Raw genomic sequence first — 22,134 nt, 5'->3', positions numbered from 1 at the left:
GGCTGCGGGGGGACGGGCCCCCCCGGCGCTCGGAGGGAGGGCTCCGCTGCGCTGAGCTCGGGCCGGGGAAGCTGCTTTGCGCTCTCCTGGAAGATGGAGGCAGGGAACTGCCTTCCCCCCTCCCGCAGGTACCGCAGCCCCTCGGGAGGTTCCTGCCGGGAAGGCTGCAGGTGAGGCTGCCCGGCCCCGGCGGGCTCCTGGGCTGCCCGGCAGGGAGGTTTGACGGCGCGGTGCCCTGGTGCCTTCAGGTAACTCTATCGTTGCTCCAAAGCCTCCTCGCAGAGCGCACCGCATCTTCGAGGCAGCATTTAAACCCTGCTGGGGTTTCTCTCGGTCGCGTACGCAGCTGTGATGTACTGAGAGGGTAAATCGTTCTGTGCCTCAAACGGCAGCGCTTTGTGAGAAGAGAGAGGTGGGAATTGCGTGAGTGACGCCAGGCATTCCCGTGTTGTTCCAGCCCCCGGCACCTCCCGTGCATCGCCGGGAGTCCCTGTGCTGGGGAGAGCCTGAAGCACCTGTTGCCTGACCCGTGTCACCTGCAGAGTGCCGATGTACCCAGCCAGGACTCGGGATCTGCAGCAGGAACCCCGTGTCGGACTGCTAGAAATCAAGTAACTAGATAAAGCCACTGGAATGATACGGAATTCAAGGGGTTAAATTGAGTTAAGGCATCAGTAACCACTGAGGTGAGTGAACTTTCCTTGTAGAAGTTCTGCAGGAAGCAATTCTGTGGCCAGAAAGGCCATTTCATAGCAACGTAAAGAGGATGTTAAAGTGAAATCAAAGCTAAATGAGGGTAGAGCTTTGGCAGGGGTAGACCAATGCAGTGTTTCATTGATAACGAGATACTTTATTAGGCTGACTTTCATTTAGTTCCAAAATCGTCCCTCCCACAGAGACTCATAATGAGTTTTGTTAGCAGTTAAAAAAAAATGTTGAGAACTTTAAAAGGGCACTAGTACATAAAGTAATGATTAATGATAAAGTATTTGCAATCCAATGTAAGTTGTAAGCTTCATAATTAAAGATAATTGCTTTAATGAGATTTTCTGTAATTGTAACATTATATCTAATACCAATTATTATCCGGTATAAAAACCCTCTGGAGAAAATCTTAGCAGTCTTAGTGAGTGCAGCACATCTCACTTTCCATGCATTGGGCTGAAATTTGTGCCCTCTGTGCCTAATTTGTTGATCCCTTTAATTGATGCTGCTGTATGACATTTTCCTTTTTGGTAATTTGATAGCCTGATAGAGACTGGTTGCCTAGCTATCACCTCTGTAGGGTGTTGTTAAAAAAGATCTGATGTTGTCGGATTAAAGAGCTGATAACTACATTCTGGACTAGCATGCTGATGAATTTGCATCTTCATAGCTTTTAGGTATGCAGTTGTCTTGTGGCAGGGTAGCAAGTTGATTTTCTCCAGTTATGCAACAGTCTGTATTGTCACTTTGGTTCTTTTTGGTATTGCACTATTTTAAATACTGAAATTGAAGTTTTTTTAAGTTTCTCTGCAGGCAGAATGCTGCCTGTACCTCAGGTGGCTCAGCAGATTAGCCAGGAGCAAAGCCAGCAGCAGAGTGGACCAAACTTGACAAGTTTGCATAGTTCCTTACCTGCTCCACATGGCAGGAACCCAGCTTTTCTTCAGCAGGTACAACCAGCAGGCTGTGATGAGAAGCAGGTGATTTTGGTCCCAAGGCCAGTACCTGTACAGCAGCAGGTATCAGATTTATATGTTATATTGTATGCAGCTTTGAATGGCTATTTTTTTGTGTTGTAATTGTTGTTGTCTATTCTGCACCATTAAATAGTCTGAGTACTGGGAAGAGAGTATCCTCAGAAGCAGAGTGGTGACATCCTTCTGGTTAAGAAAGTCTAGACAAGATTAACGTCTGGCACTTCATTGCTGCTTTCTCTTGAAACTTCATTTCTGTGAAGAACGATTCTGTTCATTTATGTAATTAGCAATGGCTACCCAACTCTCAGTTTAAACCTTCTGGTTCTGGATTCTTAATTCCATGCTTCAAAGTAAATTTCAGATGGGTGTGGAAGGTTGCAGGTAAGTTCCAAGGTGCAGCAGGAGGGAGCAATGTGCTAACCTCTCACTGTGTCCTGGCAGTGTTGTCCTTTGTATTTTCTATTGAGACTTTGTAGGTGATAGAATTTTTTTCTCCAACCTGGGAAGAAAGGAGCAGATTCTTCAGTAGTTTCTGCAAAATAATTTACTGAGCATTAACAATTTGCCTCAGATGGCTGTTGTATAGCACAGCTGGGTGTAGGTCTTTCTTGACAATAAAAATGGGTGTTCATTTGAATTTAGAATGCTCTGTAGATAGCTGTATCTCAATGCAGACATGCCATATAATTTTTCTTGAAGAAAGAAAAGGAATTAGAAGGAATCAGGCAGATTCTCTAGGGAAGTAGAATTTGTTCTTGTAATACTCCTGAAAAGAGATTAAATTAAACAGAATCAATTATTTTAACTTTTTATGCAGCGTATTTAGAATAACAGGGGAGAAATCACAATGAAAAGTTGTGCTGCTTGTGCAGCTGCCAGCAGTTGCAGGATGCTTGCATGTGTTAATAAAAATGTCATAAACTAAATGGATTTTTGTAAGAACTTTTCAGAGAATTCTGTTCATCTGCCGTTTGGCAGAGCATTTCAGTTCTGTGAAAATTCTCACTGAATCAGCCCTGCTCTTCTGATGAGATCTAGAGGTAAGAATAAAGTTCCCAAGACTGAGTACCACTGCATCCCAGACTTGTCTCCTGATTATACACAATACTGCTGCCTCACAAAGTCCTTCACAGACTTCACATAAATCTGCATGAGATGTGTTCTTCATTATCTCTTAATAAAGTGCAACTTAAACAGCATAGCATAGTTCCAAGAACTGAATAATCACTTCTATTAGGTATTCATGTAACATTTTCCACACATTTCTGTCTTGATTTTGTGTTGTGCAGTAGGAAGCATAATTATGTTTACTTGAAGGAAAATGAAATTCTGCAGCGAATAGCAGCACTGAGGAAAGAAGGTTTATGGTCTCTGAAACGTCTGCCCAAGCTGCAAGAGACCCCACGGCACAAATCACACCATGATTATCTTTTGGAAGAAATGCAGTGGATGGCAACTGATTTTGTTCAAGAAAGAAGATGGAAGATGACAGCTGCCAAGAGAGTAATGTGAATTTGGTATTTCCAGCCAGAAATGGGGGGAAGAATAGGCAGCATTTTCCTGGTTAGGACATGATCCCTGAGGATGTGTGAGTTTTGACTTGCCTCTCCCCTGTGTTTGTAAAATTTGGGCAGAAGTCCTAAAAGGATTGTATTTTTTTTCTTTCTTTATAAATATGCTTGTTAGACAGAACAGAGTAAAGACTTAAAATACTTTAATGGTTTTATTCAGCTGATTTTAAGCGTGGCTCATCATCACAAGGATATGGTACTTCATCAGGAAACATGCAGGAAAAGAGAAGAGGAGCAGCTGAGGGCTCTTGCTGCTTTTACTGCCAGAGAAATCGAACATTTCTGGTCCACCATCAAACAGGTAAATGTAAAAAAGAAAAAAAAAAAAAGAAAAAAAATAATTCTGAAGACATGCTGAATAAAAACCTGTAGGACGTAACAGCAAGAATCTTACAAGTGAGCTTTGCTGAGCCTGTGCAGTGAGTATTATCTGTTGGTAAAGATAGTTCCATGTTCTGGTTGCATGGATAATTTCAGGCCTTATATGTCATGGGGGAGAGAGCTTCACTAATGCCAGTTGGGGCAGTTGGCTCACTGTGGATGTTTAAGTTTTGATGTGAGTTACTCTTGAGTAGCTCTCCCTTGTTACGTGGATGGCTTCTATTCATGGTCAGGTTGAGTGCTCTGCACTGTGACAGTGTCTGATGCCTATCTTACTTTTGAAGACATACTAAGTAATTTATAGCTGTGTTTGAGGTTAAGTGCATTTACTTTTGTCATATCTTTCTCCTCTTCCCCATACCCCCTTCCATTTTAGGTGGTGGATTTAAAACTGCAGGTAGAGTTAGAAGAGAGGAGGAGAAAAGTATTAAAGTCACAGCACATCTCAGAAAAAGGTAATAAGGACCTAGGACTTTTTGTTTTTTTTTTTCATTACTTGTTTTTTTTTTCCTGTTCTTTTGCATCCTGGTAGTAATAGTATAAGCTTACCAAAATAAATGTTTAGGAGCTAGTATTTTGGTTGTCATTTTGAGTCATAAATACCTCCTTTCTCTAGCTTGCTAACTTCCTGTAGCTTTCTAAAGCTTTGATAAAACACACAGGCTTTTTTTTTTTTTTCTGACCTCTTGTTTGTATCAAGGTTTAGTTTTCTGTCCCTTGGGGGCCAAGAATGAGGCTGAATTCACTAACAGTGTCATGTGTGCACCTGTGTCCCACTGCAGTCTGCCCCTGTTTATGTAGTCCAATTTGACAAACTGAAGAGTATTCTTATAGCGTAGAGTTCTTGTGTTCTTTAGACCCTGGCTTAGCTGGAAATGGCATCATCTCAGATATGGCAGCACCACCATTTTTCTCCTTTTGTGCAGAAGTAAGAGATTCTTTGAACAAGAAAGAGAGCCTTCTGAAGGAAACGGTGCTTCCAGATCTTCTCACACCTACTGTAAAGAAATACATGGCAGATTTAGCAGACATTGCTGCTGCTGCAGAAGTGTTGTTACCCAAAGGCAGCACTGGGATCACAACAGCAGGAAAAAGGGATGCTCCATCTTTACTGTGTGGTGCTCTTAGAGAGTATCAGAAGGCTGGGCTGGAGTGGCTGGCAAAGCTGCATCAGATGAATCTCAATGGAATTCTGGCTGATGAAGCTGGACTTGGAAAAACAGTGCAAGTTGTTGCTTTGTTTGCACACCTGGCATGTAATGAAGGTATGAATACAGTAGATCTCTTATAAATATATATTTTTTCACAGTTCATGAGTGAATGTATTTTCAGTAAGAGAAAAAAATAATTGCTTTTAATATGTATAATTTAAATAAATGTACCTGGAGTAAATAATGTAAAAAAGGAGACACAATTCCTTTAATTGTTAGTGCATGTGTATGATGTTTGTATTGCCTTTTAAGTTCTGAAGTGGTGTGTGGTCATTTCCAGTCATGCGGTGCCTCTTCCCTTTATAGGAAGCTGGGGTCCTATTCTTGTTGTTTCACAAAACTTCAATGTGCTGAAGTGGGAGACTGAACTGAAATGCTGGTGTCCTGCTTTGAAAACTCTTCTGTATCTTGGGAATCCAGAAGAGCTTTTTAATAAAAGACAGGTATTATGGAACACTGCTTCATCTACACGTGTACTGGGTAACATAAGGATTACACAGAGTTATATTTATACCGTTGTGGTTAAAAACTTCAGTATGGTGGTGTGGGAAACTGTGGAATCACCACTGGGTTCTTTTCTGTGATGTGGCATACTGAGCAAATGAAGGTATTTCACAAATACTGGTTCATAAAGTAGAGTTTGATACTTACCAATAAAATCTGTTTCGATGACCAGCAATGGCTGGGTAGCCTTTTTAAGTTATATGTATGTATTTACTGGCATGATGTCCCTTTGCACAGGTATTTTTACTTGTGCCTAATCTCTGTATGGGGAAATGCAGATCTTTGCTGCAGTGACTTATACCTCATCTTAGAATTTACAGAAGTTTATTAAGAAAAGGTATTGAATTTAGCCATTTTTGGATGAGAAATTGATGCCTAATCAAGAAGAAGCAATAGACCTGAACAGAGCAGAAGAAAATCAACAAAATTGCCATAGCTTTGAGCCTTTTTATTCCTTTAGTTTCGTGACTTTCATTCTTGCCATTTTAACTTTGTCTTGTTTTTCTTTATTTATATTTGCCTTTGAAAGCAAATGTTAGGATGTTAATTCACACATTTAACAGTCTCTGAGATCAAGTTCATATTCATTTTGATACTTCTGGGTAGAATTTACCTAAAGATTGCCACACGTGAGTCTGAGAGATTAGAATTTACTATTGATAGATAACGTGTAACAGGAAGTGCAGGTATGCTGAAACATGTCCAAACTCTTCAAGAAACAATTTAAAAATGTGTAAGGAAAGATGGTTTTTCATTGCCAGATTTTTTTTTGATTGCTAGGAGACTTGGTTTATGCTGGTTTGTGAGAAAAGTTTTTTCTTCTTTAAAAAAATAATTTCTGTTAAAGTTATTTTCTGTAATGTTTGGAACATCACAATCAGAGAGTTAAATAGAGCATCCTCTTCCCTTTGGGATTTTTAAAACTTTGAAGAACTGCACTGGAATAAGTGCAAGATCATCTATTTTAATCTCAAAAGAGAAAACACTTGATAATATTTGCTCTGAAAACCATCAGAAAAGCCTTTGGGATTTTTGTGTTTTTATGTTGCAGGAATGGACTGACCCCAACAACTTTAATGTATGTATTGCCTCCTGCAAGCAGTTCTTTACAGACTATGAAGCATTCATGAAAATACAGTGGAGGTACCTAGTTGTAGATGAGAGGCAGAATGGTAATAATCTGACAGAGAAGCACTGGGATGCAATATTCAGTCTCTGGAGGTCTGGAGCATTCATTAAACATTTTCTTTTTGCTTTTTTCTATCAGTTACTTTCTGAAATAACTTCAGCACTTATAAGTGCAAGTTTTTTACATTTTCTTGCCGTGATGTAATTTAAGTTATGAAATGGATCTTGTTATCTTTGTTGTTCACAGTCAGCATCGCTTACTCGTGATGGACACACTCCTGCCTACTGCCTTAAAAGATCTGTGGGCCCTTGCCTGTTTCCTGATCCCAGGGATTTCTCAGTCCTATCTGGATTTTACAAAGGTAGCATCTGTGGAGGGGAATGAGGATGATAACCAGAGAGTGGCAACGAGTCTGGAGAGAGTAGGTCTCCCTTCAGGATGGTGTCTTAATACTAGGATGTCTCTCTCTGAGGAAGCAATCGGGCACTGACTGTTCCGTGTACTTTCAGGTAGTGCAGTCATTTGTTTTGCGGAGATCCAGAATTCAGGTTGAGGAGCAGTTACCAAGGAAGTATGAGCACGTGCTGACATGTACTCTTTCTGATCGGCAGAAGTCGGTGTATAAAAACATCTTGTCTCAACCCAGGTACATCTGCTGAGTAGCTCTTAATTGCTCCTTCATCGTTAAAGTCAGGAGCCATTCCCGTTACAATGGGAGGGTTTGTTTGCTCTTTCTGAGTTAGTCATTGGCATAATCATAGTGCTGTGCAGGCTGATCATGTTCTACTCAAAATGAGAGTTGCATCCAGCCCTTTCTTCATCCTGTGTTTGTTTATTTAAATCCAGTTGTTTTACAAGGTCAAAAGAAACATAAGAATATTTGCTGATTATGGAACAAACTATATATGGGACAAAATATTTTTAACTTAGACAACTGACCATGTGTCACAGTTTTTGTCTAAATTTAGTTAAGTTCTTCAGGAACTGAATATCCCGGGTTATGCATTACATGGCTTTTCTGATATGTCTAGTTTGTATTTCCCAGTGAATTTGATAATTTAAGGTGGTATTTACTCAAGTTCTTAAAAAAAAGGCCTTAATACTGAAAATGTGTTTCTTATTTTATCCAATGTCATTTTCATTTGACACAGAGTGGTTATTAGAGAAATTCAGGTTTACGATAATGTGGTTTTCAAAATCAGTATGTATTTTATAAATTATTAAAAGGTTGTGTGGATGTGAGAGAAGCTGGAGGAATGAAGATTGCATTTTTAACTCATACTTTTCTGAGTTCGATACCTTGATATTGCCAGATCACAGAAACAATTTGAGTGTGCAGAAAGACCTAAGCTCCTAAAAAAGCACTGTTTTTAAAAGGTAATTTAATTTTTTTCATTTTAAATGACAGAACTCAAGAGTGTCTTAGAAGTGGGCAGTTTGACAGTGTCCTCCATGTTGTGACTCAGCTGCTGAGAGTGTGTAACCATCCTGACCTCATCAGTCCCCGGCCTCCGAGTTCTTCTGTTGTATTAGACACACTGGAGTTCACAACTGCTTCTCTGGTGCTGGATGCATTAGGATGGGATCTTTGGAAGGTGAGTAGGGAAGTAATTCTCTTGTGATTCCTTTGATTTCACTGGAAGAGCAGGTGGCTTAGGACATAAAATTTCTCACATGCAATTCAGGTTCCAATTACATTTCAAAATCCGAATTGCTAGTTCATTTATTTTTAGAAGCAACTGCTAAGTCTATAAACAATAACCATTGACTTTATGGTGATACTGAATTTAGTAGGTATTTTGGGAATTGGCTATCCTTCTCAAAGAAGGTCAGATTCTTTTGCAGCATTTTTTTAGTTTTTTGCTCAAAGTTTCCAACTAAATAAAACTGGTGGGTCTGGGAATCGAGGGAAAGGTGTCATTCTTGTCCCATCTGGAGGAGTAAGGGCATGGTTAAGCTGTGTACAGCTCTGAAGATGAGAAGTTGTCTCATATTCCACTGTTTAATTTTAACTATAGTCTGTTTAAGTTATATTGCAAAGGGTTTAATCAATTTTTTTTTTTTCTGGTGATTTCAGCCATACTAGAGGCTTAAGAAAGACTAGACAAAACTGAAACAGTAGCATTCTGTGCCCTGGGTAATTAAACAGTTACTCCTTTAAGCCTGTAGGAAAAATCATTTTGGGGTGGGGGCTGAAGGGTGAGTGTCAAAAGCTTGTGAAGGAAGTAGGGTTAATGTATCAAGGTGGGAATGGACGAGTCTGGAATCACCAGCTGTACAAACACACAAGTTTTAGTTACAAGCATTGAATTAACAGCAGAGCTTGTGATTTGAGGGTGCTGTCCTGTTTCTGACTCTTGGTAACATGAGCCTAATGCTATATTTTCATGGTGTAGGTTGCTGAAACCTTTTAAAGTAGTGACAGCTGCTCTCTGCTAAATCACATGACACTTGGCTCCTCCACATTTGGGTTTAATTCTGGCATCAGCTGTATGCTTTTAATCATTCTCAGATAATGTGGTTTTAATACTGCTACTAGAATTCTTATGGTAGCAGAATATTCTTTAGGTTGTTTTTGTGTTTTTTTTTTTTGTAAATTAAGCATGCAGACTGGTCTCTCTTTGATGTGATTGGGATGGAAAACCAAATGACTTGCTACGAAGCTCAGATACTGCCAAAACTGAAGGTAACTAGGGAGCTTATTGAAGAGATCTTCTGTTCTCCTTCATCACCCAGACTTGAGCCAATGAAGCTCAAACCAAATAGGTATGCAGTGTTCCAGTGGTTTGTTTTGTTTTGTTTTTTAGTAATAAGTGAAAATAAGTAATATTTGTGAGGGTGAAAAAGGTTAATTCAGAAGCATTTGTCTGTCTTGCTATCTTTTGTTTCCAAACTGATCACTGCTAAAAGCTTTGTGCCAGTACTCTGAGGTAAAGCAGACTGAGTTTTAACAATTAATAGTTCTTTTAATTCATGAAGGCTCAGCTGAGATCTTTCCTGCCAAACTCAACAGAGTTGAAGTCTGTTGTGTATTTGATCAGAAAGTGGAAGTGGCTTCTGCAGTACAGTTTCCTAAGCAGAATAATTACATCTTCCCTTTCTAATTAATTTTAAGTCTAAGATGTACTTGCAAAGCACTTAAAGAAATCAGGGAAGTGGAGGGAAAGAAAAAAGGGATGTGCTTTAAATGTTGACCTTTTGTTATTGACTGTTCTCAGTGATGAGCAGTGGGGAGGGTTCATTTTTGAGTCTTGGAGATACTGTAATTCCACTATAGAATACATCAGAGCTAAATAGGCTTAAACATTTTACAACAAATTAACCTGATGAGAGCTGATTATGTTCACTGAAGCCCAGGACAGCTTGTGTAGCATGTGGCTGTAACTGGTGACAAGGAGGGTGTCCTGCACTAGTTCTGTTAGGCAGTTCTACCAGGAGGGAGCTTGGTCAGTTAATTAAATTTAAGCATCGGAAGCAACAGCTAAAACATGTATATATGAAGCACAAAAAGAGCTCATTCTTTTGCCATGTAGGCATTTTCAGTCTTTCTGAAGTAGTAGACACAAAACAGTTATTGTGAAGTCAGTTATTCCTATCACAGTATGTTTTTACAACCAGACTGTCTAAAGATGCTTGGAAGTAGAGATCCCCTGCTTTTTGTACTTGAACTGCACCTACCCATAGGTATGAATTTAAAAACTTTGATCCTTGTTAGCATCTTTTGGGGAGGTTTTTTTGTTGTCTCCAGACTCCAAAAATAATTAAAGTATATGAGTACATTTGTCATGCTTTTAACCCTCCACATACATAATCTTTCAGAGAAGACTGGAGCATCAGAACACTTGGTGTGCTTTGCATTTTACAGTATATTGTGTTTCCTTCTGCATGTTGAGAGAAGCACAATCCCTCCTGCCATATGCTCTGCAGCTGGGTACCTCTGCTAGCTCAGAATACCTACTAAAAATAAGTGTTGGCTTTCTAACATGATTTTGTATTAAGAAGAAGAGATGAACAGCTTCCTCCTGTATGTTTTTTTTGTGGGTAGAAAGACGATTTGTTAATTTTTAGGTTATTTACACCAGTGCAGTATGGGCAGAAACCTGAAGGTAGGACTAGAGACTTCTCAAGGTGTCAGCTGCAGCAGACAATGGACACAGCAACAGTTCTGTCAGATCATCATGAGAAAAATCAGCATGGGAAAGGTGTGTTGTATATGTAATAAATCACTGTTTTCTGGTTTGTTGTCTTTTTTTTTAAATATTGCTTGAATTGGGGGGAAGAAATCAGGTCATACCTAATGAGTTTGTGCATTACATCTTTGAATATCAAGTTCCATTAACAGTTTTCTAACAGGAATTAGCTCCCATCAAAACAATATTCCTGTATTATGTATCTGTCTCCTATAAACAATATATATATATATATATATATATATAGTGAAAACAGTGGACATTTTGCTGGCTGTTGTGTTGATCTCCAGATATACTTAACAAAACTCTCTTCAGACCTGACCTGCTGGATGTGAGGCAGCTTTTCACACGTCAAGTCTAAACTGATTGATCAGATCTAGGCAGCATCATTGTCCCATTCTCTTTGTCTCTGCTGAGCCACAACTAAAGGTCATGATTAACTGTGTTTTTTTTTATATGATACAGCCCTTTGGAACAGACTATTTTCAGAAGATAGGGGATGTAGCCAGTATTTCAAGCACAGTCTTTCAGGCCTTTTCTAAAATCTCAAAATATTGATTTCAGCATAAGTTTTTACATGGTAGAATGGGAAGCATTCAGTATGAAGGGAGAAGTTTGAGAACACACAGTGTAAGAGGGAGACCTAGTCTGTTTGCAGTTAAGTGCAACCCAAGAGTTATGTCTGGCATAAAATTGCCTTTCTTTGAAAACAGGGTACATTATAGGCATGGGATAAGCAGTCAAATCCTGCTGTGTACAGTGAGGAGATTTTTCTTTTTAAACCTTGTACCTTTTTAGTCTTAACAGCCAGCAAGATGGTACTCAGCCCAATGGCTTCCACAGCTGGAGCACAAGAGAGAACTGCTCAACCAGGGAAGCCTGTAACATTACAGTTTAGAGGGAAAACATTTACTTTGTCAGACAGTCAGTTCTGTCAGCTTATTGGTGGACAGTCTCTGAAGCATCAAGGTAAGGTGCTACATGATTCAATCCACATCTGTCTCATTTTCTCTTTTTTCTTTTTAACATTTTAACTATTCAGAAATCAAAACCCTAAGAGCTACAATATCCTCATGTTGTAATATCACGTGTCTGTGAAATTAAATTATTTTTCTTCATTAAAATAGTTTTCTTGTCCTGCTGCTTTCCTGGAAAAAAGAATTTATCAATGTGACAGTGGATGACCTGAATACTGAATCAAGATCAGTATCTACACTTTTATGTCCAACTCAGGTACTGTGCTGACTCTTTATACGATAGAATACATACTTGATCATGAACAATGTGTAGTGTACAAGATTCATGTGTGCTTATCTGTTTGTTGAAATAGTAGAAGTTTTAATATTGAGAGCATGTGGGATATTGTAATTGACTAGTCTCATCCATCTGTACTAGTGGACTCTGCAATGGTAATTTGAAAGTCCCATTATATTTTCACCAGTAGGCACAGAGTAGGAAAGCAGATTTATTTTTCACTAAAATACCAAACCTAACATCTATCATTGTAGCACAAACACTGTTACAATATTCAGCTTTTCTTCTGCTCACTTCTTTCATAGTCATTCATAGAACTCTCATTAACTAAATTATCCTATTTTCAACTTTCTTTTGCATCAGTTTCCTTTTGACATAAGCTTTACCTGGTCAAAATACAGTCAGCATTATTATTTTTTTTTTTATTTAAAGGGTATGATAGAAGAAAAAAGACAACTGAAGGAACACCTGGACAAAATATACTTTGGTAATGAGCATCGTTGTTCCAGAACCCCCCTGTATGGCAGAGACTTGTTGGAAATCTGCTCTTTGATCAGTAAAAGGAAAAGCTCTCAGCATTATTCTGCTGGGACTAACAAATGGGGCTGGGCTGGCTTTGCAAACTGTCTTCCACATTCCAGTACTTCAGAGGTTCTAAAGGACCCATTGCAAGAACTCCTCCTGATGTTGAAGCAGCAGCAGAGGACACTGAAGGAGGTTGTTACTAGGTAATTGAGACAAATCCATTTGCAGTCTTTGCACAGATTTGATGGGTGTATAGCAGCATCCAAAATAGGGTATTTATGTTAAGTACTGTAAAATGCTCCAAGTGATAAATGAGTGGCCTTGTTTTCTCCTTGTTACAGGCTAAATTTCTTTATGCAGACTCTATTTGCATCTCTGAAGTAAAATTGTAGATCATTGTAAGATTTTAAAACTCTTAATTAGTTCCATAGCAATTGTTAGCAGTGACATAGTAATCCTAACTTATTTTGACCTACATTGTATTTTTTGTGTGAATACTTGTAAAAAAGTAGGAGCTGGAAGTCAGCAGATGTGGGTACCTTTATGGATAGTGGTAATTTCCTCCTGTCGTGTTCTGATCTTGAGTGTTACTGCATTTACTTGATTTTAGCATAAAAATTATCTACTGATTTACTTTCAACTACCTTTAGCCAGGTCCTTTATGCTTCCATGCAGACATCTATTACTGGTTTTGAGTAGTTAGTTGCTCCAGCTATTAAAAACTAGTATATTCAACTTTTGGTTTGTTTTACAGAGCTCTGTGTGTATTGCCAGCTGTAGCTGTTGCTCCTCCACATCTGTATGTAGCAAATCCTCCTCGGACATACACTCATGCCATGAAGGTCTTGAAGTGTAATCTAGAGAACCAGCTGCTGCCCTGCTCCCCTGCAGCACAGCAGATGTCAAGGCCTCCCTTTCTGCAGTTCCCAGCCCCCCAGCTGGTGCAGCGGGATTCAGGTATTTAAAAACCCCACCCCCTGTTATCACTGTGCTTTCTCTAGTTGCTGGGTGCTACCTGCAGAACCTGCAAGTTCTTCTTTCCTACACAGGCAAGATGGAAGCTCTGGCTATCTTGCTTCAGGAGCTGAAAGCAAGAGGACATCGTGTGTTGATTTTGACGCAGATGGTTCCCATGCTTGATCTACTGGAGCTTTTCTTGAACTTCCATTTTCTCACATACATAAGAGTTAATGAGAGTGGTGCTCACAGTTGGCCTTGTCTGGTAAGAGGACTTCTTACTTGAGCTAATAGTGAGTAGATGCTCATACGGGGAGAGAAAATGCTGAAGAGAAGTCTAATGCATTTGTAAGATTCATTTGCATCATTTCATTAGTTATTTGAGCAAATTATGTATGTAGCTGTAGCACAAAGTATGTAATTACATGTGAAAGATGTCAGTCATATTACTCTTTGGTGAGGCATCCCCAAGGTATTCCCAAGAGGTGTGCCACAAGCTGTCCTACATTTATGGACAGTTTGGGCTTGAAATACAGGTGTTTTATTTCACAATGGCGTTTTGAAGAATTGCTTTTGCTTTCATTACCTGTAGCTATCTACATCCTTTGTACTTCAAGTGTAGTTGCTGTTTGTCTGTTGGTATTTCCTCAGCCTTACTCCAGGGGCTCTTGTTTTTGTAGAGTGCCTGGCATTGCCTGAGGATAAATTGAAAGTGTGCTCATTTCCCTCCCCAGTAAGATTCTCAGTATCCTCTGGGGCCTACAGTTTGAGCAAATATTAACAAGATAGTTAAGGTATTCTTTTCATATTTTTTAATTTCAAAGTGCAGTGTTATACTTTCTGTCAGATGCAGTATAAAACATAGAGGAATACTTGGCCTTTTAGCTACACTAGGCAGCACAATAGAAGGGATTCAATTTAGTCAGTAGAGAAGAAAAATGATGAAGGATGCACAGAATGTAATAACCCAGTCAGGTGTGCTTAGTCATAGGACATAAGGGGACTACTGTAATAGATCTTCAGATTTTTAGCTGATTGGCTGCACTGTAAATTAATAGTTGTAATGGCACACAAATTAACTTTGAATCGTGTAGATGTGTAATGTGGGCAGTCAGATAACTTAAAATGTTTGCAAATGTAATGTAGGTTGGGGAAGTAATAAGAAGGCCATTTTTCTGATCTCAATCCGTAAAAAAGTTGGTTTAGAGATTTAAGCTTTATTAATGTGAATTCATATTATGTTGCTTGTCTCCCCATTTTAGGAATCCATAAAAAAATTCAACCAAGACAAGCGAGTCTTCTGTGCTATCCTTTCTTCCCACACTCCTTCCACAGGTGTCAGCCATGTAGATGCCAACACTCTTGTCTTCTATGACACTGATTTAGATCCACTGATGGACACAAAGGCTAAAGAGTGGTGTGCTAAAATTGCAAGAGACAGAGACATTCACATATACAGGTGACTTTCATGCTAAGACGTTATAGTAAGTATAGATGTTTTAAACTAAAGAAGGGAGAGGATATGTTTCTAGGTGAAACATTTTGGGTTGAGGTTGTCCTTTGAATTTAAATAATTTGGTCCTTTAAGATTCCTCTAAGGGACTGAAAAACTAATACTAATTGTCCTATGAAAATACCTGATGGACCTGAAACAAGTGTTGGTGCTCACTGCTGTGGGTGAGGAACATTAGACATGAAACAATTGAGTTTCAGAAAGTGTCACTGCTTTCTAGGGAACAGTATTTAATGAGTTTCTTTGTTTTACAGGCTTATAAGTGGTAATTCTGTTGAAGAGAGGCTGTTGAAAAAAGGTATTAAACATCTGATGCAAGAAGTGGCTGCTCAGGGAGATGACTGTTCAACAGATTTGTTAACTCAGGTACTGTGACATTAAGAACGTGAGCAGTTCTTTAATTATACATTTAAAAAAAGAGTATTTTAGTAGATCAGAGTCAGAATTTTATACATCATCTAGTTTTATACATGTTTCCAGACTTGTTTGGGGGCCAGTGGTATGTGATTACAGTTAAAAACCAGTCAAAATTCAGATTTTTAGCTTGTACAGAAAATCATAAGATAAGAATGTCTAGAAAGAAACTGTTTGTTCCAAAGATAACTTTACACTATACCTGCATTTTCTTAATGAAATGAAAACATCTTCTACAGCAGAAGGTGTCAAATGTGTCTGTAATGTGACTTTTCTAAATTTCAGTATGATTAAAAAACTTTTAATGTCATACATTGTATTATTCAATATTTGTAAACATGTTTCCATAAGGTTCTTCATGTTGAATATGGAAAAGAGGACTCCAGGAAGTTTACAGAAGAGACACAATCTGAGATAAGAGATGACATAGATTCAGAGTTGCATGATTCAAGAAATACCATGGTTCCTTCACAGTTAGAACAGTTGGTTAGCTTAGTTAGCCAGGTATGATGGTTTCTCTTGTTTTATGTAAACTTTTAGAAATATTTGAAATTTCCATTCCCGTGCAACAATCAAATGGTTTTCATGAAGTACCTTATTTCCACTCCATTTACATGAAACTGTTTGGTACAAACTTAAATACTGAAGCAATCCCAGGAGGCAGTCTGAGCTTGTTGATAGATCTGTTCACATACATAAACAGTCAAGTCACTCAAGTTATTTAAGTGCAATTGCATTGGACTAAACTATCTTGTGACACAAAACTGGTTTATAGTCCTGTGCTTTCTAAAGGCCTTTGATCTGTTAAGTGACTATTCTTTGCATTCCCTAAGCTCTGTCAGATTCTGATTGCCTCCTTTTCCCTTTGGCTCCTTGTGCAGAGCCCAAGTAGCAGCCTTCTTACAGCCAAACCAGTCAAGAGTGTGCCTAATAACCTGGGTGGGATTATCTTTTTCAGTTAGGAAAACTGAAGCCAGTAGCTGGAGCCTGTTCTCAGTGACACTGGTGTGAAGTGAGCAGAATAGCTGGGGACCAGAATGTCAGATTTTTGGTCTTTAGATCTCTCTTCTACCTTAAATGTGGTGCCATTATTTGCAACTGAAATAAATATGTTTATTGTGTAGGATTTTTTTTCTTTGCTTGTTTTTAAATCACTGGTTATTTACATGTTTCTAATTCCAAGGCTAAATAACTAGCAGTGCATCAAAATGTTTTTCTGAACAGCTTAAGCCAATTGAAAAGTATGCATTGAATTTCTTGGAATCGTTTCATAGTTTGAATGATCAAAAAAGCCAGAAAGTCAACAAGGTAAGAGACTGTATTTATTTACTTTTCTGAATGAGCAATTAAACACAACCAGAACCCCCTCACTATTGTCTCAGATTTTTCTGTTTTGTTTGTTGGGGTTTTTGCTTGTTTTTTTGTTCATGAGCACTGAAATTTTGCTTGAAATGATCCTGGTCTAAAACCACATAAGTTCCTAATTAACAGAAGGACATACTTCCCTTTCTCTTTAGTGGCATGAGGGCCTGACCCAAGAGTGAAAACTCATTTTAACTAACTTTGCTATGACTGTTAGCCTATAAAAAGAGAATTTACTATGTACTTACAAGACTCAAATCTGTGACGATTTACTGCTGTTAGCCTATTTATTGTGAAAAGCAGCGATAGTTAAAGGGTACAAATTTTCTTCCTAAAAGGAGTTAAAAACTGCAAACACGAAATGGGAATATCAGCCTGCCAAGGAACTGGAAAAGGCAGAAGAAAAGTGTCAGCAGGAAGTGAAAGAGGAACTCTTAACCTATACCAGAGAAGATGCTTATAACATGGTAACAGCAAGGGATCTCCAAGTCCCTGCTTTTCAAAGAATTGATGTGTTGTAACTAGGAGTCAGGTATTTAAGGATGTCTATTGGGTTCGTATTACACTGGTCTTAGAAGCATAGAATCACAGAATGTCTGTGGTTGGGAGGGACCTCTAAAGGTCATCTAGTCCAACCCCCCTACGGTAAGCAGGGACATCTCACGCTAGAACAGATTGCTTAGAGCCCCATCAAGCCTGGCCCTGAATGTCTCCAGGGATGGGGCCCCTACCACCTCTCTAGGTAACACCACTGGTCCCAGCAAGGAGCCCTGAGGGACATCACTTCTCACCATTTTCCATCTGGACATGGAGCCATTGACCACCTCTGGATGCGACCATCCAGCCAATTCCTTATCCACTCAACAGTCCACCCATCAAACCCCTGTCTCTGCAACTCAGAGAGAAGGATGTTGTGGGGGACTGTGCCAAAGGCCTTGCACAAGTATTGTACCCTTGAAGTTGAAGCTGTCCCTCTGGGCAGTTCTAACTCTGTAGAGTAGCAGGTTGCTGTTTTCGCAGGATTGTTGGTTTGTAGGTTGACTTGGAATTGATACCTTGTATCAAGGTAATAACAGCAGAAGGAAGAGGCTCAGAAAAATTGCTGCGTTTTGAAAATTAAGATTAATTCCTTAAAATATATATTTTTTCCTAACTATTTCTTTATTATAGTTGTTTCAAACATAGTTATGTTTCTAAATGCTGGGTTCTGGGCTGGATGATGTATTTAGGTATCAAAAATTTCTTCTTTCTTACACAGGAATTTGTTTGTGAAGGCCCAGATGGAGAAATAGAAATAATGCCTGTAAGTCAGTAGCCCTTATTCATCTGAAGGAAACCTTACCTAAAACACTGTAATCAATGGCAAACTATGAATTGTTTGTTGTTGATGTTTTGTGGGTTTTTTTTTTTTTTTGTTGTTGTTTTTTGTTTTTGTTTGTATTTTAGCTTTGGACTCCCCCTGTTGTACCTGAGAATCTTGATGCTTTCTACACAGATCCTGTTCTGTGCCTGATGTATAGTAGGACCCCAATTCCAGAGCCACAGCTTCCACCCCTGCTTGTCAGGAGGGCAGGGAAGAGGCAGAGAACAGATTTGTTGTGTAAGCTGGGTTCAGAATTGCATGGGAAGGGGCAAGAATGTTTTTGTGTGAAACAATATGAAAGTTCTTTTGTAAAAAGTTCTTTAAGTTTGTGTTTAAAAATGGAGGTGTGCATGTTCCATTATCTCTGTTAAGCTTTAAAAGCACCTTTTTTTGCTGGAGATAACTGTCCTGTCAATTAGCTTTAGGTGAGAGAAAGAAGCATTGCCATAGAAGGGTGGTTGTTCCTCCACCTTCGCTTTTCAGTCAAGTGACTCCAAGGACGTTGAAAACACAACAGAAGAGCAAAGCTCAGAAGACTCTGCTCTGGGTAAAACAGCAAAACTGTTTTGCAAGACCTTTGTCAGCTCTCATCAAGTCATCTGCTGACACCGAGCGAGATAGTCCTGCATGGCTAGTTGCTGAAGACTTGGCACTGTTAAAAGTAAGTCAGTATTTCATTTTTATTGACTTCAAAATCTTTGTACATGGAAGTTTAGTACAGCATCCATAGACCGTGATGAATACAGGATTATACATGCATGTGCATAGAAAGAAATCTTTAATTGAACCATTACACTGGTTTGATGACTTTCTGCCTCCTAGGCAGTGAAACAGCTACGGGTGCTTCCTATAAACCTTGCACGTGTGTCACCAGCACAGACAGCAAACTGGGACTTTGTCAGTGACGTCGTGAGCTCCTGTCGCTACTTGTATCGCTCCCCAGAGCAATGCCAAAATCATTACACCAAAGCATTTGCAGGCCCAAAAGGAAAGGTGAGTTAAAACAGGCATTACATTGTGAAGACTTGGCATTTTTGTTATGTTTTCATGTCTCTTAATTCCTGGTTGTTAGTGGACTACACGAGTGTTTAGTAAACAGAACCCTAAGTATGTTTTAGAATTTTGAGTAGCTTGGTATGCAAGCCAATGCAAGCCAATCTTCCCCTGTCAGGATGGTTACTATAGGTTGTATTTATTTAATTTCCATACACTTAATAATATGAATTTTCCCAATGCTGTGACAATGATACCACATTGGATGTAGTGCTTTGCACCATCAGTATATTAAAAATAGGGAAGGGGGGCTATTTATTTTAACTTTCATTTAAGTGGCAGGATATTAATTGCCTTCAGTTAAGTCTTTTGTAAACTATGGTGTCTGAGACAGGGCAGTTATGAGTGCTCATTTTTGGTACCTAAGCCTGCAGTTTCTGTTTATTCCAGGACATAGGTGGCTGGCCTCTTCGTGTTAGACAAGCCTGTGCTGAAGACCAGAATTCTGAGCGAACTCAGATCTATCTGAATCACTTTGAATTGATGACAAGGACTGCTAGAAAAACAAGTTCCTCCAATAGGTTTCTCTAAGTTTACTTCTACTGTCAGTGATAATTTTCCCTAGATTTAACGTGTAATCAGTTTGGTGGCCTTTTTCTCTTAAGCACAGATGTGTTTAACAGTGGCATATCCCACTTTTTCCAATCCCCAGTTTTGTCAAATCTTCATTGTAGAGTCCTCTCACAGAATTGTAAAAATCTTTGTGTTAAAATGTCATGAATATTAACATAAATTAAGTTAGCTTAAGCTACTTCATTTCCTTTCAGTGCAGACAACTATGTCAAGCTACTACCTGTATCTGAAGTTGTTCCCATCTGTGTGGAGCCTCTGATGAGGCAGGAAAAGGTGAATTCAATCTGTATGTTCTTTTCAATAACTTTTCAGATCTTTTGAGTTTCAAACACTTTTAAATTACTTTTTTTCTTCTTGTACAAACTATGAGAGAGGCTGGGAATAAGAAAAAATTACCAGGGTTTTTGGAATACTGAAAATTGCTCAGTATGGGTTTTGACTGCCTAATCCCCTCTTTCAGTGCATCAAAGCTATCAGTTATCCATTCTAGATCTATTCCCTTACTGTATTGTGGTTGTCTCATTTTTTGGTATTTTAGCCAGGTCAGAAGCAGACAACTATGGTATGTGACAAGTTTTTGTCAAGTCAGAATTTTCTGTCACAATTATTGGTATGGATAATTAGGAATTAATTTCAGGATAAATCCTGATGTGACTTCACAGCAACAGTCCTATTCACAATTCAAACAATTAAAAGGAAACCTATTGCTGTGATTTCTGCCCCTTGCCACTCCTCTACTTCTGTTGTCATAGGCACTGACTGAAGAACAAATAGCTCCACAACCGCAGGAGCACCAGCCTGGTCAGAGGCAGGAAGAGGAACAAGCAGTGGAGCAAATCCAAACCCAGTGTCAACCAGCAGGGGAAACACAGGTGAGAAACAAAAACGTGATTGCCATGTGGTCTGTGAATTCAGTTCACTCCTGCAGTGTCAGGCAGAGAAATATGTTTCTCCTGGCTAAATGAATCTGAAAGCCCAGATTCCTGTGCCTTATGGCATCTGTTTTGACTTCACTGAGGCTGTGTGCAGGAGTCAGTAAATCTGGAGAACTGGGATGTTGAGTAACAGGAGGATAAACTTCTGTCTGAGCTGAGATGAATAGACTTAAATGTTACCAAAAATAGTCTTGTTGTTCAAGGAAATGAGAATACTATTCAAGGAATAATTATAGACAAGCTACTTCTTAAAGATACAGAATCTTGGACTTTATCCCAGAGTGGATTTTATGATGCTGAAAAAGGAATTCCATATATAGAGAGGAACCACTGTCATTTTATGGTACCGATGTAATTGCCCTTCTTCAATTTATCTCTTTCATTGAAAGCATTTCTTAAAACTTCTCACCCTCTTTTGTGATCGCTTTGGAACACTTGTAAATGTTAAAAATATGGGTTTGTTTTATGACACTTTCAGGCTTCAGGACGTACACCCTCTCCAGCTGCAGCTGTCTTACAGCAGGTGCCTGTGGTACCCCCCATTCTGGAACAGCTGGAGCCCACACCCCCCAGGCAGTTTTTTCAAGCAGAAGCTTTTGTCAGCATCACTCGTCACCATCACTGACAACTGTGCAGATGCTTTTGGTGACTCTGCTTGTATCAGGTAACCTCCTACTTTTCATTTTCAGCTCACATTTTGCTACTGAAAATAAACCCTTAAATCTTTATTAACTAGCACTGCTCACTTGATGACGGGAGAATAGTCTTTCAGTCCTTTATTCTTTTGAAAACAAGCATTATTTCAGTGTGATTAATTTGAATTATGTAGGACTTAAAACGCTGTCGTGTTCGTGTGCTGTCATTTTCAGTTTCCTCTTTTCTCCCTGTACTTTTAGCTAACAACCGCTATTCGTCTAAAATTGAATTTCAGGTTTAGTCCCAAGGAGTTTGCAGAGCCGAGCCCTGAGCCTCAGCCCACCGTGACTCTTTGGCGGAGCTGAAGCCCATAGGGAGGGGGTCAGGAGGGCGCAGAGCGGGTGTGTGCGGGGGCTGGGCTCAGACACCGCCAGGAGCTGCGGGTTAGGGCAGCCAGCTGCCTGCTCCCAGGGACACTACTGAGCAGAGGGCAGGTCTCTTTGCTTTGTTGCTCAGACTTCGTGTTTTGCTGCAGGCAGGAGCACCAGCCGCCTCCTTTCCCCCGCCCGTCCCGCATCTCCTTTGCCCCGTGAGGCGTTTGTCCCGCGTGCTCCAGACAAGCAACACCCCGCTCCCCTGCCACTCGGCGAGTTGTACCTGCTGCTTTTCGCACTAAATCTTGAAGAAAACCGCGTTCTGACGGCCGAGCCTTGAGTCCCGCCCTCTGGGAAGGCCACTACCCTCCCCTACCAGCACTACAATAAAAGTCGCTTCTCCCTCCCGCCCCCCGGTCTCTATTCCTGCGGGCTCGGGTCCCGAACCCCGGTCCCGCCCGCCGCTCCCTCCCGGGGCCGCTGCGCAGGCGCGCGGGTTGCGCAGGC

The 22,134-nt window shown here is 39.8% G+C and overlaps 2 protein-coding genes and 1 non-coding gene across 3 annotated transcripts; all 3 read left to right on the top strand.

Annotated features, from left to right (window-relative positions):
* Positions 1–1,711: 1,711 nt before the first annotated feature.
* On the top strand, positions 1,712–5,116 carry LOC127391259 (E1A-binding protein p400-like). Its single transcript, XM_051633790.1, has 4 exons — positions 1,712–1,724; positions 1,816–3,554; positions 4,011–4,089; positions 4,561–5,116. The coding sequence occupies exons 2-4, from the start codon at positions 3,447–3,449 to the stop codon at positions 4,923–4,925; spliced, it is 552 nt and encodes a 183-aa protein (XP_051489750.1). The 5' UTR covers positions 1,712–1,724; positions 1,816–3,446; the 3' UTR covers positions 4,926–5,116.
* A 39-nt stretch (positions 5,117–5,155) lies between these two features.
* On the top strand, positions 5,156–22,032 carry LOC127391251 (E1A-binding protein p400-like). The gene is made up of 26 exons (XM_051633772.1): positions 5,156–5,288; positions 6,401–6,570; positions 6,725–6,903; positions 6,992–7,124; positions 7,887–8,073; positions 9,081–9,244; positions 10,547–10,680; positions 11,467–11,637; positions 11,846–11,901; positions 12,355–12,650; positions 13,202–13,404; positions 13,497–13,669; positions 14,667–14,863; positions 15,172–15,283; positions 15,683–15,835; positions 16,556–16,639; positions 17,032–17,160; positions 17,952–17,996; positions 18,140–18,293; positions 18,476–18,717; positions 18,879–19,049; positions 19,500–19,630; positions 19,877–19,955; positions 20,435–20,554; positions 21,096–21,281; positions 21,789–22,032. The coding sequence occupies exons 2-25, from the start codon at positions 6,476–6,478 to the stop codon at positions 21,240–21,242; spliced, it is 3,555 nt and encodes a 1,184-aa protein (XP_051489732.1). The 5' UTR covers positions 5,156–5,288; positions 6,401–6,475; the 3' UTR covers positions 21,243–21,281; positions 21,789–22,032.
* On the top strand, positions 14,047–14,183 carry LOC127391594 (small nucleolar RNA SNORA49). Its single transcript, XR_007891083.1, has one exon. It is a non-coding gene; the product is annotated as a small nucleolar RNA SNORA49 (small nucleolar RNA).
* Positions 22,033–22,134: the final 102 nt, after the last annotated feature.

This window comes from Apus apus, chromosome 16 (assembly GCF_020740795.1).
Source record: "Apus apus isolate bApuApu2 chromosome 16, bApuApu2.pri.cur, whole genome shotgun sequence".
NCBI lineage: Eukaryota > Metazoa > Chordata > Aves > Apodiformes > Apodidae > Apus > Apus apus.
Note: the sequence above shows the minus strand (reverse complement) of the source record. Positions and strands in the feature narration are given on the sequence as shown.

Bases quoted from the DNA above. Each gene is read 5' to 3' on its own strand.
- LOC127391259 (XM_051633790.1), top strand. From the start codon at position 3,447: ATGGTACTTCATCAGGAAACATGCAGGAAAAGAGAAGAGGAGCAGCTG. The intron at 3,555-4,010 runs GTAAATGTAAAA...CTTCCATTTTAG, and splicing joins TCTGGTCCACCATCAAACAG to GTGGTGGATTTAAAACTGCA. The intron at 4,090-4,560 runs GTAATAAGGACC...CCTTTTGTGCAG, and splicing joins ACAGCACATCTCAGAAAAAG to AAGTAAGAGATTCTTTGAAC.
- LOC127391251 (XM_051633772.1), top strand. From the start codon at position 6,476: ATGAAAATACAGTGGAGGTACCTAGTTGTAGATGAGAGGCAGAATGGT. The intron at 10,681-11,466 runs GTGTGTTGTATA...GTACCTTTTTAG, and splicing joins GAAAAATCAGCATGGGAAAG to TCTTAACAGCCAGCAAGATG. The intron at 17,161-17,951 runs GTAACAGCAAGG...TTTCTTACACAG, and splicing joins GAGAAGATGCTTATAACATG to GAATTTGTTTGTGAAGGCCC.